This window comes from Falco cherrug, chromosome 13 (assembly GCF_023634085.1).
Source record: "Falco cherrug isolate bFalChe1 chromosome 13, bFalChe1.pri, whole genome shotgun sequence".
Classification (NCBI taxonomy): Eukaryota; Metazoa; Chordata; class Aves; order Falconiformes; family Falconidae; genus Falco; species Falco cherrug.
Genome location: NC_073709.1, coordinates 22,834,639 through 22,850,224, shown reverse-complemented (window position 1 = coordinate 22,850,224; position 15,586 = coordinate 22,834,639). Strand labels below are relative to the sequence as shown.

General features: G+C 36.5%; 1 protein-coding gene across 5 annotated transcripts in view; it reads left to right on the top strand.

The window, feature by feature from the left end:
* BICRAL (BICRA like chromatin remodeling complex associated protein) overlaps positions 1 to 11,672 on the top strand; it is a 46,021-nt gene extending 34,349 nt beyond the window's left edge. For 4 of the 5 annotated variants that reach the window (XM_055725343.1, XM_055725344.1, XM_027805143.2 and 1 more), the window contains 7 exons: positions 1,605 to 1,704; positions 2,902 to 2,999; positions 4,802 to 4,863; positions 4,988 to 5,133; positions 5,288 to 5,382; positions 6,852 to 6,954; positions 7,759 to 11,672. In XM_055725343.1, the coding sequence (XP_055581318.1) occupies positions 1,605 to 1,704; positions 2,902 to 2,999; positions 4,802 to 4,863; positions 4,988 to 5,133; positions 5,288 to 5,382; positions 6,852 to 6,954; positions 7,759 to 8,561 (1,407 nt within the window). In that variant the 3' untranslated portion in view covers positions 8,562 to 11,672. The remainder of the gene's footprint in view (positions 1 to 1,604; positions 1,705 to 2,901; positions 3,000 to 4,801; positions 4,864 to 4,987; positions 5,134 to 5,287; positions 5,383 to 6,851; positions 6,955 to 7,758) is intronic. The other variant, XM_014279790.3, reaches the window with a different exon arrangement.
* Positions 11,673 to 15,586: the final 3,914 nt, after the last annotated feature.

Sequence of the window (15,586 nt, the reverse complement as noted above, 5' to 3'; positions counted from 1 at the left end):
AACCCGGAGATGTCATTTCACTCGATATTTTCTATCCTGTCACTGAGTGCAAATGAAGGAGTCTGTCACTTCCATTAATTCCGAAGGTTTTGTTGGTGATGTATAGTAATGTCTTCAGAAGTGCTTAGCACTGATCTGTTTCTGCTCCTATTTATATGAATGGACATTGTAAGATTATAAATAAGCTCTCCTGAAAATCTTACCATAGAGCTAGTTTTAAAGGCTGGGGTACATTCTTAGCCACTTTCAAGTCTTCTGACCTCACTAAAAACTGTGCCTGTATTTTCAAAGTTTGACCTATTCAAATAAGGGGTGAAAAAGTTTCTTGGGTTTCTCTGTTATTTGCTGTACTGGCATTTTGCCCACTAGTTCTGTGAGTCTGGAACAGTTAGCAGTTTTCAAATTTGAAGCAAAGACAAGACGAGATGTTCTTAGAATCCTTAAAAGGAAATACCTTTTAAAGTAGTTGTAAAAGCATAGCATTCAAAAATATTTTCTTTGAGAAGAGGTCTACTTTCTAAATTTGCTTCTAAGGTGAGAATGGGTTTTTGTTTTGTTTTGGTTTGGGTTTTTTTGTTTTGTCCAATTGGTGCAGCTGCAATATATGTGCAACTGTAGTTTGTTTTTGTAAGTGAGCTTCCAGGCTCTGCCAATACTTAATTCAGTGACTTCTCACAGAATTAGCAACAAGCTATTATTCCACTTCTTTCTTTTTTTTTTTTTTCCCTTCCCCCCCCCCCCCCCCCAGTCATATAAAATACTGATAACATCCGTCTCAAAATGCATTTGCACTAATTATGTTAGACCTTTCTCTTTTCCCAAAGGTGTGATGGATTTTTTTTAACCAAGACCAAAATGGGCAATGAAAATGTGTCTTAGAAAATAATGTCACTTTAGGAAATAAGGGCAAACATGTTGCAGAACAACGTATTTAGTCTTTGCCAGAACTACTAGCACAGGTTGTAACATTTTGTTTGCAGTTGAGTAATTTGAGGCCTGCTTGACTTTCTCTTCTTGCGTCTACATCTATTTGTAGGCTATGTGCTGGGTCAGTGACTTTCAGCAGTTACAAAAGCATAATATTTCTTACAGCTGTAAAAGATCATTTTAGTTTTGTGCTGAAATTTCAGAGCTGAAAATGGGAACTACAGAGAACAAATTCTACTGTTTAACAAAACCTTTTTGATTTGTTTGTACTTGCATTTTAAATATTGTACTGTATTGTAAACCATGTATCATTCAGTTGCTAAACACTGGATGGTTTGTTCCACTGTGTATTTTTTTTGTTGTGGAAACAGCTTATTTAGTCATCTTGCAGTTTTGAGACGCAAAAGCTGAGCTTTGAGGGCCACTTGTAGTGGTAAATCATGGGGTTTCTAGAATGTAACTGTAAATTTCTGCTAATTTCTGATTTACTTTATAAAATTACTGAACTTAGGAGGAATTGAGATGTCTGAAATTTCACCACTTACAAGTTTGAGTTTGAAGAAGTATGTGTAGAGCTGAATTTTACTTGCCTTTTTTCCTTTTACCTCTGTTTATTAAAGCTTTCAGTAAATGTTTGATTGTGGGTTTTAATTTTTTTTTTAATGTATGTTGCACAGAAAAAAGCTATGAACCAGACATCACCAGTTTCTGCATCGAAGACACAGGATAATTTGCGACAGCCTCAACTAACAAGTCTTCTGAGCAACACACTATCAGGTCAACTAAGGTCTTTTTAAAATCATTTTCTTAATTTTCTCCATCAACAGAAATTGGTGGTTCTTTGATGTGTGAGACTTGCATTGATGGCTCATGCTGATAGGGTCCTAAAGGTTATCAAAATTTTATCTTCAGAAGAACGCTAAATTTTTCGGTACTGAATGTGTGCTTTTATATTTCCCAACCACGGCATTTAGTAGAGTGAAAAGTTGAATCTCCACTTTTTCCATTCTATAAAATGCAAAATTGTACCTTTTTTGTGGTTTTTTTTTTTTTTTTTTACTTTTTGTCCAGCTTAGGAAAACAGAAATAAGCAATTTTCAAAATACAAGCATGCTAAAAATTCTATGAAAATTTTAGACCTTCTCTTCTGATAGTTGCTTCAGATACAGAGGAAAGAAGAATAGCGATTACAAGGTTATATGCAGGCTGTTATTGTTCAATTTGTTTTGGAATGTGTCACATTCACTTAAAAGAGTTAATGCATTGTTCGTGGCAAAATACTTAGCTTTTCAAGCAGCACCATGCTACTAAAAGGACAAAATCAATATATTCGAAGCAAACAAAATGCAGTAACCTTCATGTTCTCTTTATTCAGAAAGGTTACTTATGTACAAGATCCCATAATCTGTTTGTTGGGGTGTTTTTCCCATGTGTACAGTTATGTGCAGGCTGTCCAGGCAGTTCTCTACAATAGACACAGTATGGTTGTTTGTTTTTTTTTTAAAAATAAATTCTCATTTGTGTTGGTTGTAATGTAGCGTGGCTGATAAGATGCTGTTTGAATTCCTGAGCATAGCAATTGAAGGAAGTCTGCCTATTCAGAAAATCTAAAAAAACGTGTTTATAATGCCTGTGTCTACATACTTTCAGGAGCTCTAGATTTTTTTTTAATTTATTTTCTTGAGGGGAGGGTTAGTATTGGAAATTGAAAATGTATGATTTTCAGTAAATTCTTGGGACGCTATACTTAATGGTACTTGAATTTCTTCTTATATTGCAGTACTGTAGTAGATGATGATCTATATCTGAGGATTTTTGTAGCTTGCAGCACAAAATATCAGTCCTGTTTCATTTTTGAGCCAGTTTCTCCACAGGGTAGTTGCACTAATGCTTTTAAGCGTATGAGACATATAGGTACATGAAATTATTCTGTTCTTGCCTAGGATGACAGTTGTCTTAACATATTTTTTATAGGGCAGGACTGTGGAGGAAAAATCATACAGCAATCTCTAGGGACAGCACAGCCACAAGAAAAAGTAATAGGATCATCATCAGTTCAACAGAGTATACAGGTAGAGAATACTTTTATTTTTATGTTTTCCTTTCCCTTAAAGCTTTAGTGGTTTGGGATGTTTCACCTCCATATTGATAATCTAGGAGTCCTTGCAGTTTTTTTCAGAGTGTATGAAGTCACTCAAGCTTGTCAAATCTACCTTGACATAATAAACATTGAGTCTTCTGCAAATTGATATTCTGAATGCTGCTTTGAGATTTAATATTCAGTAAGTGGTGTCTGACTGTACTGTTCCTTGAAGATAATTTCATATGACATAGCAATTCTTCATTGAGTTGGATGTGATAGACCTACTCTTACCATTACTTCTTACAAACTCAGCTATTCTCTAGCTGATTGGAGGGCATGGTTTGTGAGAAGTAGCAGAAAAATTCCATCTGGTCTTTGTTTTATTCTTTACTACATTGTCATCTTTTTTTGTTTTTTTGTTTTGTTTTGTTTTTTAAACCACCAGAAGTGTGCAACTATGTACAAAAATTTGACGCTATGTCCGGGGTTTGGGGCTGGAAGGGGAGACCAGCTTTTTTGGAGGAGGAATACCAGAACTTCTGGAGGGAGGAAACAATTGTTAACATTCATGGACCAAGTAGCTGAGGGCGAGAAGCGAGGTTTTGGTATAGGCTTGAAAGTGTGAGCTTTTTTGTGGATGGAACTAAACTACAAAATCATGGAAGAAAACAAGGGAGGATCAGCTTTAGAATTTTTGCTCCTTGCTGTAAATGTATTTATCAATGTAGTGTGATGTGAATGTTTTTCTCTGCCTTACTGATGTACAAGCACAGCAGAAGATGCAGTAGTACTCAGTTATGAGTTAAGCCTGGTTTTGAAATTGTTGGCTAGATGTTCATTCTCCTGTTGGTGAATGCTTTTTATGCTCTGAAGCCAGAGGCTTTTTGGCCAGCAAGTACCATTATAATATGCCTGCTTTATGTTGCTTCTACTTTGCTAAGGATGATGCTCTGTACCACATGTTTTTTTGTTCATTCTAACCGTTTTGTAGTTCAAAAGAGCTTTAATGCAGTCTTTTTTAAAAACCATAAGTAACTTTTACTCTGTGACTGGTTTCATTAGTGTGACTAGCTGACTAAAAAAATCCCCAAAACTTCATATTAAACAAAGACTCTGATCCAGAATGGCTTCTTTGGGAGAATACTTGGATTGCAGTAATGCCTCTTAAACAGTAGGGACATGAATGTTTACCACCTCAGAGAACCTCACATCTTAAGACAGTGTTCATGTGAAAAACCTCGGCTTCATAAGTGTCTAAGGAAAGGAGATGATGATGTAGATCTACCTGATGTATGCATCTATAGCATTGACACTGAAACAGAATTCCTAGAACCACTTTCACCCCACACCCAGCCACCATGGCTTTTGAGAATTTAAGTATGCAACCTTAGCCTTCTTTCCTGACAGATACTCTTAATCCATCAAAATCAGGCATGATGACATCAGCTGAGAAATGCAGAGACAGTTCTTGAGAGCGGATTTATTTGGAAAAGTTTTTAGTTGTGCGTTTTCTTCTATTTACCTGCTAAATTTGATAACCAACCTTTTTCCTAATGAAGCGTGTATATGCACTATAGTGGAATTTGCCTGCAAACATTTCAGACCTTTGGTCTGGGTAAGAGAAGTGACTTCCCGAAGTGCCCTGTGAAAACAGGAGATAGTTGAAAGTGTTTATACTTACGTGGTCACGCTTAGTATTGGTGATATACTTAATTTGCAGAAACAAATGCTGAAACTTAGACTTTGCAGGGGAGGGGATATATTGTAATTTGTCTTTTATTTTGAACTTAGGTGGATGGTCATTTAGTTGGACAGAAAAGGCCTGCTGCTAAACAGTTAACTAAAGGAGCTTTGTAAGTCATTCTTCTTTTGTAATTTTTCTGCAGATGTTTCCTCTAACCTTAATCTCTTTTTAGTTTTTTCAATTTATAAAGTTATGTTAAGAGTATATGTTTATATCTTTAATTTTTCTTGTAGTATTCTACAGCAGTTACAGAAGGATCAGGTGCATGCTGTGACACCAGATAAAAGTCAGTTCAGATCATTAAATGATGCAGTTCAGAGACTCCTTTCATACCACGTGTGCCAGGGATCACTGCCAACAGAAGAAGACTTAAGAAAAGGTACTTTTCTTTTTAAGAATTGGAAATAAGATTCTAATCAATGTATTGAGAGATTTTTTTTTAATGTAAGTTAGAGCAATAAGAAAGGGAATATTTTTAAGTTTGTGCAGGTTACTGAAGAACAGTGTTTGAAAGTATGTTCTTGTCCTTCCAGTGGACAGTGAGTTTGAAACTGTAGCTACACAGCTTCTGAAGAGGACACAGGCTATGCTGAACAAATACAGATGTTTGCTTATAGAAGATGCAATGGTAAGGTGTATAACCCATGTACATTTTATGTTTATGGGATGTGATTCAGTTTGTTAAAAAGAAAAATAAAAAAAAGATATCTGCAGGAAGGTGAGAGTTGGGATTACACTTCATTTTGTTGAGGGTTTTAGAGATACATACATACATATATGTATATATGTATGTATCTCCAGTGTACTTGTTATACCACCAGCAATCTTAGCGGCCAGCCTGCATTTTTATCAGTGAAATGGGCTGAGTTTGTATTTCCCATTCTGCCTAAAGTACGGATGCTGTTACATTTGAGTTCCATAGGTGCTGAAGACACATGAACTTCTGCTCTCTGCTTATACTTGCTCTTGCACTGAACAGGCTGTGGGAGTCAGATGATTTCTGTATATTTCTGTGGGTGATAGAGCCTGAAAGAATGTTGAAAATTTCCATTCAGAGGCCTCCAGCCATATTATAATTGGACCCAAACCATATTACAATTTAGGAAATCATTACTTCTCCTTAGAAGCTAGGTAAAGCTTCACATTTTCATCAGAAGTGCTTCTGATTTAAGTGATTTCACAACCCCAGGCATGAGGTAAAAAGAAAACTGACAGAGCTACTTAAGAATATATTTTACAGGGGTCAGGAAATGTCATTGTAGCTTTAAACATATTAGTTTTCAAGTCTGGAAAAGTTTTGAATTTAAGTATAATAGACATTTAAATCACTCTGTGTTATCAACAGGAATATGTAACGTAAGTGTTAAAATTAATATGGCTTTGGAATCTAGCAGTCCCATTAAAAAAGACACTAACCATCAAATATTTGCAAGTAACTGCAGGTACAGAGGGGGAATGGAGGTTAAAACCTATTCTCTTAGCATCTGGTATGTTGTATGATAAATCCTATTCAGCCATTTTTAAGAGCTTAGTTTACATAGTGTTCAGGTTCGGAACTAGTTGCCTGTGTTGTGACTTAGTAGCCAGTGAACTTTTTTCTGTGATGAATGTATCCATCTGGGTTGAAGGCATCATCCAGAAAATGCCAATTGGCACCAGCTACTTAGAAGGACGAGAGAGAAGTGCAGGGAAGTAACAAGACAACAGGGTGGTCCCATTGGAAGTTTTTTACTGTTTTTCTCTCTAAAAGAGAAAGATGCCATATGGTGTAAAAAAAATGTGGTGTGCAGTGGTAAACATACTCAGTCCTGAAAAGGTACAGTTCTTACAGTTGGAATAGTAAATCTTTGTTTGAAAATCTTTAACAAGTAAAATGTACCATAAAATGTGAATAATACTTTGTGGTGGAGTTATAGTAGTGGTTGGGGTCCCAGTCAAGGGCATTTAAGATGCTGTGGAATTGGGAACAATCTCTGCAAATACCTACTGAAAGTAATTTCTTTTTCTCTGAAGAGTAACTAAGCTGTAGATACTTTGATTTGGTACCAGCCTGTGCGTGACTACAGAGATGATTGGTTTTGTTACCTTTTCCTGCAGCGGATAAATCCCTCTGCAGAAATGGTTATGATCGATAGGATGTTTAACCAGGAAGAAAGGGCATCTCTGACCCGGGATAAGCGTCTTGCACTTGTGGATCCTGGTAGGTAATTGCTAACTTCTGAATCTTACAAAGGCAGCATAAGTGTGGTTTGTTTAAAAACAGTTGTGGCCACAGTGAGGCACTGATTGCTAGGGATTCCAGTAATCGAAATACTGAATAAGCAGTTGCAAGTTCAAATTCAACATTCTAGAGACACTGTAAGGTTGAAGGTAGTTATTTGGGAAAAGAGTATATTTGGCCTGTTTGGCAGAGAAATACTTCGGAGTTTCTTTTGACAATAGCCATGACTCCTGCATGGCCTCCCTCGGTTCTAGTAGGGAACAGTATGTGAGGTTGCTGGCAGTCAGAAGAACACTGCTGTGTAAAGCCTGAGTAGTCTTGTTCATCTTAATGAAGTGTTGTTTTTGGAGTGTCATGGTGACTTAAATGGCAGCATTTTTAACCAGACTGTCGTTGAATGTAGCAACTAGAAACACATTATTTGTGTAAGGTAACAGTTGCTATTTGTTAAAATGTTCTGCATATTCTGCATATTTTAAAAGATACTCTGAGGATTTATTGAAGAAAGTGTTAGTCTTCCAGATACCATATTTGCATATTTAGAATGCTGGGAAGTGCCTTGAATCTGGTTTTACAGTGCACATACGTGCGTAGTATGCTGATTAACTTGGTGATAATCTACACTGGATGCAGCAGAATACTTAAGTATGTGTACGTCTCTTAAAGACACAAATCTGTAGACTGTAGATGTTACTTGAATTTTAATACTCCGAAACTACATTGGAGTATGTGTTACTTTGATGTATAGGTAATTTAAGTATAATGTTGCAACTTAATTTTCAGATGGTTATCAGGCCGATTTTTGTTGTTCTGCCAAACAATTTGATAAAACAGCTGAAGAAGCACAGTCCAGCAAAAGTGACCATCAGTCTAGCAAAACATTACCTTCTCGAAATCAGACTACCAAAACCCAAGCCAGAGACCGACCAAAATCCAGCTCAGCAGAGTCCACAAATCACAGTAAACTTCCTCTAGTGCCTAACAACGTTCTGACACTGCAAGAAGGAATAGCTTCTACTAAAAAATCAGAGAGCCTCACTAAAGCTTTAAAGTTTGAGAAAGCTAATTGTTCTTCTGAGAGCCAATGCGTGGCCCTTTCTGAAGAAAAGGTGGCTGGGAAAGATCTTGCCAAGTCCACTGAGAATTCTTCGAGTTCTGAAGACTTGTCAAAAACTGTGTCAAGAGGCAGTCATGGAACACACAATAAAACATCAAGGAACACAGTTCAGTCTTTCTCAAAGGTAACGTGTAATAATTCCCTCCAAGACAAAACTCTGAGGAGCTCTCCAAAGAATGAGGTTTTACATCCTGATAACAGGAAAGGCTCTGGTGAACCCCAGCAAGACTTACTGCTCAGTAAGAGTTTAGAAACTACATTTAAAAACATCTTGGAACTTAAAAAAGTGGGGAGACAGCCACAAAATGAGGCAACAAGTAGCAGCTCAGTTGAATTAGAATTTCCTAATTTTTCACCTATTGCTTCACAGGAAAACTTCCCGGAAAAATTTATTCCAGACCACAGTGAAGGTGTTGTAGAAACTGACTCTATTTTAGAAGCAGCTGTAAATAGTATCTTAGAGTGTTAATAGTTACAGTACCATGGACAAGTTATGTTTCTCTTAGCAGAAGCAAATGTGAATGACACCACAAGTACAGCCTGACATGCATTTAAGGTTAATCTTTCTAAACTAGATTCTGTTCTGTGTTTGAGAGCAATACTCATTGTGGTTACAGTGAGATATCCAAGTAAAGTTAATCCTTGTTAGAATGCAGTCTGTTAGGGCCTTACTATTTCAAGTATTATTATGATAGTGCTTTTGATAATTGTGCAGTACTGCAACGTAACAAGGTTGCACGTCATTAGGCCCTATGTAATACGGTAATATACTGACAATCACAGTCATTTGAAAGGATATATTTATTAAGAAGATGTTTTTAAAAAGTGATGAAAGCAACAATTCTCCCCTACCCTTCCACAAATCATCAAATTTTTGGTTTTTTTTTCTGGAAAACCCACTGTACCTCTATTCAGAAGTGATAATCTGCTTTGTTAATGAATCTGTGTTCTAGGATTCTTAAGTTGGAAGGATATCATCAGTGTGTTTACAAGGCTTCATAATTTAAACTTAAAGTGCTTTTCTATTGCTATCTGAGCAGAAACTAGTACTTGATGATATATTTGTAGTGGGTAACTTTAGTCTGTGGGATGATATTATATGATCTTAGTCACAGTGGCATGATATGAAGTAATAAATGCTTGACTAAGGGAGGTAGAATGGAAGCCAGTAAATGGCAAAGTGTACAGGATGAGGCCATGATAGAGCCATGAATTTATATATATAACACATATATATGTTAACTCTTGAGGAAAAGATTTTGCATTTTATAATTGGATGTAGTCAGCCTTGACTCTTTCTGAAGTGGTATAAATGTTGTTTTTTATTTGTTGTTTGGGTTTGTTTTTTTTTTTTAGACCAAGTGTCAAAAGCACTTTTATTTGAAAACTGTTATGATATTTGTAGCTTATATTTTAAGAGGACATTAGCCTTACTCTTGATTAAATTTAAAGGCCAGTGTTTATTTTTGATTTTTTTGCTTTTTGCTGTCAGAGAATGTTAAATCATCCACTGTAGCAGTCATAATTATCAAGATATGTACAGACCAAAGTTGATCAGCAATCCCATTGTTTTAACATATCGAAAAGTATGTAATTATTAATTCATATTATAGAGCCAAGTGAAACCATTGCATGGTTTGCATTTGGCTTGCTGTCATGTTGTTAAGATAGAATCTTATTATTTTATTTATTTATTTTAAACTATGACATCTTTTTTTTTTGTTTTGTTTTGCTGCCCATGCTGCTTTTTCCTCGTTTACTTTGGTCATGAGTGCTTTTGTGCACGTAAGTGCACTGACATTTGTCATGTGCGTGTAGTACATATGTCTGCTCAGGAGGATATAGCTTTTGTGGTTTCGAAGGTATGCTCATGTTCTCCCCCAGATCTTCTCCACAATTTCTTAGAAGAATTACCAGCCATTTTCAACTGGCTGATTACAATTTTCGTGATGTAGAGGCTCATTGTGACAAGCTGTGGTTGTCAAGTCAGATTGCCAGGAAGGAAAACAAAAGGATTTGGTGTCACTTAATTTAGTCCATCTGAATAGTACAAAAGAAAGCAGAATTAGATGCTGTCCCAGTAGAAGATTACAGTGCAACTCGGTATTGAGCTACAGTCCACTGTCTGACCACTAAAGGAAACCAAATCTAGAAAGCAATGTGAGAAAGAAGAACTTACTTAAAATTCATTTCCCCTTCAACATGAACAGAAATACTGGTTATGTGTGTTACTAATTGCCATTTAAAAAGATGTGCCAATTTCAAAGTACATGTTTGTAAAAAACCAACATTCCCAAGTGTTGTATAAAATATTCAAGGTAATAATAAGTATTGCCAGTTTTAAATTTCTAGTTAGGTGTCCATAGAATAGACTCTCAGGCGGTTAGTTGTTTTCTTATTGGCAAAACTGACAACATAGTCTTCACCTATTGCCTTTTTAGATTTAATATTATGTTCATGGCTGTGTATCCCGATGCATACTTTATTTTACTGTTTTGGAAATGTAACCATTCTAAACTATCTAGGAAGGAAAACAGTGAGTTACACAGCTGTATGTTAACTAGTTAATTTTTTCTTTCATAGGGAAAAAAAGTAAAGTTGCACATTCATTGATCCACTTGCTTTTTGTACCACCTCAAAATGGGTATGGGGTTTCCAGCCTCTCTGCAGCAAATACATAATTGAAGTATCAGACTATGTGTCTTCTATTGGATCTCATTTTGGGATGGGGGACAATGGCATATAAAAAATGCCAAATTACAAAAAGTAATCATGGTTGATTTGGTCAGACACATTTCTCTGAAATACTTATGAGAGGAACCCATTGAACAATCCTAGCAAGATTAATCTTGGATTGTTAATGTTCTGTTGTTCACTCCTTTGAATTCAATTCTAAAGGAATTCTGGTACGTGGTGAAGCTGTAAATGAAAGAATTGTATTTTTGTGGTGCTTAAAAAAAAGTATGATATAGGCTCAAGTCCAGCAAAGTACTGTGAATGTGCATGACTTTAAACATGTTCTCATTATTTTGCTGGATCAGCATTGTGATTTCAATGTTATTTAATACTGCCTAATATTAAAACAAATTTTAAACTGGCAATTAAGAAAACTATGTTCATTTTGAAGATTTTAGTATAATTTATCTGTTAGATTAGGGAGGCCTTACAGACTGACTTCACTTAAAGAGGATGTGTCACTTATTGTCAGTGTGGTATGGACTTTATTTGCTTAAATACCTTCATTTGTAAAGTATGTCTCACTTGAAATTGCTTTGTATACATTTTGTAAAAATATTTATAAAATGTTTTGTAAAAAAAAAGTATAACAAATTGCAGTTTATTTTGTTATGTTGGATAAATACTGTTAAAAGACACAAGTCAGTAAATATATTGTTAATCCATGGATAGGAAATGTTTAGTTGGAGATTACAAATTGAAACAACCATTGCAATACAGCCAAAGATTTGGGAAAAAATGTCTATCTGTGATTGTCTTGATTTAACCAAGTTGAGTATTTACATTTCCAAGAGAATTGTTCTCAGTTTTAAGTAATACGGTTGCAAAATATTCTTACTCCTGTGCTTTTTATATGGCAGCTCTGTTATCAAATATTTAATAGGCCAACTTCCTGTACTCTTTATGAATCTTTCTGAATGTACGCTATTAGGATTTGGTTCCTGTGGCATTATAACTACGTACGGAAATGTTGATCTCCAGGTGACAAGAATGCCACCGGCCCTGCTCTGTTGCCATTAGAAATCTTGCGATGGTGAGGTCGCTGAGACGTGCTCTCCTTCAGCGTGTTTTCACAAGGCAGAGGCACCATCATCCTGATACCTTGGGGGGGTAGAAGAGAGGGGGTTTTTTAGTCAGCTGGCCACCTCATCTGTGCTACAAGTTTCAGAGTTGTGCCAGTTGTATTGCATTATAGATACCTGTGTGTGCAGTATTCCCCTTTCCTTCCTTTTGGCTGTGAGAAGGTATTACAATTGCTGGGATACGATGCTTCTTCCTACTTTCAGAGGAGTGATGAACCTTTTCTTACTGTGATTTCATTTTTCAGAAAGTATGCTGAGATTCTAATCTAGTAAAGCTCTCATGCTTGGAACTTCAACACTATTTTTGGAGGCTATGAAAACAAAAGGATTGGTGAAGTGCACTGCCTTTTAACTTGGAGTAGGGTCCGCAGTGCTGAAAGGTAGAAGTCTTTATGGTTAGTATTCATTATTTTGTCAATCAGACAAAATAAACATGCCTTTCGAATGCTTCCCACATGGATTCAGACAGTAAGAAAATGAATAAAATCAGTTATATATTATTCTAATCGCTGTTTGGGTTAGGATGGCTAAGCATCCTGGATTTTTTTTTCTTTTATAATATCCCTATAGAATTACCAGGCAGACTTTCTGGGTTGGGAAACATTTGATGTGCAGTTAACTGTGCAGCTGTCTCCACTTTAGAGTATCTTTTCATTACAAGAACATGGTTTATTTTTTAATTGTCTTTCAATAGCACTTGTATGGTGGGGTTTGTTACATTTATTCCAACACTGAGGGCAGAATTTCTGAGGATTTTTGGCATATGTGTTGATGCATAGCTTATTTAAGAAAGTCAGAACACCTTTCATTTTGAGAATCTGTACAAAGAAAAAAAAAAATTGCCAGAATAAGCCTGGCACAAGGAAAAGTATGTCAGTGATTTTTAAACCTTAGAGAAATTTCTCTCCTCTTCAGAAATGTTTCCTTTATAAGCCTTTGAATTTTTGCTTTAGACCTGTACATGCTTTTTTTGTGGAGTTTGCACAACAATGTGTGTGTCAGACAACTTCAAGTAATGCAAGAAAGTGCCTTCATGACTTTTGGGGGTCAGCTGTCACTTCGGTTAAAGAAAGTCATTGCAGAAAATAAGTGGCTGGAATTGCAAAAGTGAGCTAAAATAGTTGACATTTATATGAGGCTAAAATCCTGTCTGGATTATTGTGATCAAAACTAACGTTCAGCAACTGAAACTAAATTCAGAAATTACAAATCGTGAATTTTAATTGGAGATACTCAAAACTGACAGCTTTTTGAAATGATCGGGTAGGACAGAAATGACAAGGAAAAAGGTGCTTGTTTTTTAAACTCTGCATGTAACTCCTGAAGCTGTAACCACAAACTATGCTGTTATTTTTGTGAGTGAATTCCATTGCTGACTAGTCAGACAGCTAATAGGTTTCCAGAGAGCTGCATACGGTGTGTATTTGTGTACAGAAGAACTCAGTTAAGGAAAATGGCCCGATTTGGCTTCAATTGTTATTATATTGAAAGTAAAGGGACTGACATTACAAATACAGGTATTTAGATGCTTTTCTTGCACTGCAGCATTCAGCCACTGGGTCAGCAGTGACAAAATATGTATACAAGTGTCTGTAGTGTTCTCTCAAGTACATGTAAGTGATGTAAACAGTAATATTTCTGTGCTAGTACTGCATTTTCTTAAAACCGAGTTCAATTTGAAGCTGATTTCGCCTCAGATTAGAACTTCTTCCGAAGTCTCATTCCAAAATGCAATAATACACAGAAACTATATACTTGTTTTTAAATTTCCTAAAAAATCTTTTTGGCTTTTTTTTTTTTTTTTTTTTTAGCCATGGTGTGCGTGGCGCATATCCATTTGAGTAAGCAGCAGCAGAGAGTAACACTGCTGGAAGGAAACCTGCTGTAGTTCATTACACAGCTTGATGCTGCTAGGTATACCTGAGGCTAACAAATGGCAAACAAACTAAAAATGCATGTGTTTAATGTTACTGAAGTTGAACAATTAAATTTCACCTTGCTTTCAAGGTAAAATCCATCAGGGATTTGGAAGGTCCCTGTTAATGGGGGCAAATAAAGACTAGTCTGCTGTGTCTGTGGAAGGTTGGAGGTTGGATACCGAGTGGTCAGGAACAGGGACTCGGAAGCCTTTGTGTACGGAGACGGAAATTCAGATGAAGCTGAAGGAGACGAGGCTCCAGGGTTTGGAAGACGTGAGCAGGAAGGTAGGTAGGCATGTGTGGGATGGATTTTGTGGGGATCTTTGTGATCTGAATGACTACAAATGGTTTTAAAAACACAGGATGTGTTATACAGACAGGAAGTTGCACAGGGTTGGATCCATTTCTGTATTAGATCGTATAATCAACATATGTTTAAAAAGTTATTAAACATACTGTCATCTTTTTCCCCCCTTGCACCTCTGTGAAAATACCTGGATGGTACTGGGTGAAGAATGAATTTAATATAGTGAATATTGCACTCAGATGTAGATTTGTATGTCTTACTGTTGCAAGAATGGGCTCAAAACACAGTTTGCAAGCTGGTTGTGAAAGAACTTACCTAATGTGCAAGGTCTGGTTTTAAATTGAGGAAGAACATTACTAAAAATTCTGAGTAAACAAAATATTGTGGAGTTGGGGAAGTGTTTTCGTGATACTGGATGAGCATTGTATAACATACTCTTTTAGCAAAAGGTAAGGAAAATGTGGAATCTTATTTGCTACTGCGCTGTTGGGTGTTTTCCCCTGAGGTTAAATTTTCCCCATTGATAGAAGAGTAGATTTTGAGTCTTTAGTGAAAATGTATACAGTCTTATGACACCTGTAATAATTAGTATTCAGTTGATGAGGACACATTATATTACTCCTTTCTGTTAAGGAGGGCAATTTTGATTGTGACAGCCAGTCTGAGAGTTAAAACTTACTTCCCAAGGAGCTGAAGACCTGCTTTTTTTAAAAGTTGAATTACACAGCATCTGATTTGTTGAAGCCGAAAGAGAGGTGCCATCCCATTCTGATTCTTTTTTTGTTGTTTTATTCTTTGGCAATCAGATTTCACGCCCCTAAACAGATAAGCACTGTCAGACAGTTGTAGCCTTTGTCCTGTTTCTGCAGCAGTGTCCTGTCAGGGACTGTCCAGTTTATTTCATTGTGATCGAGCAGGATCCTACAAATAATGATAACTATTTAAATGTGCTCCCATTTTCCTTAAGTGAGATGTAGTAATTTTGGGGGAAACATAGGTTTATGTCGTCAGTTTGTAAATTCTCTAGCTAACAGACCCCCTTTGCGATTTGCGTGCAGGTGTGAAGGTGTTTTCTTTCTTACCTGACTAGCTTGGTAGTAATGAATACTGAACTGGGCATCAGGGCAAGGTTATTGGTGACAGTGAAAACTGGAAATTGGATTTATTGGGGTTTTTTGGGTTTTTTTATCTGCCATGCTCTTTCAGAAGGTGCTTTTAGCTAAAGGTCCAGATGCTGGTTTTATGACTACAACTCTTGATACCCAGGTCCAGGCATGGAAAGAACATGGGACTGAAGGTTGGTGTTCACCATGCCAAAAATGGTGAGACCAGGCTGAAGAAGCCTCAAAATGTTACAGGCGAATACAGATCTGTTTGTCTGTTCTGCAATCCAAGGGCAGTATCTGACTTTAAATCCAGTTTTGTTGTGTTTATGGAGAGGAAGAGGAGT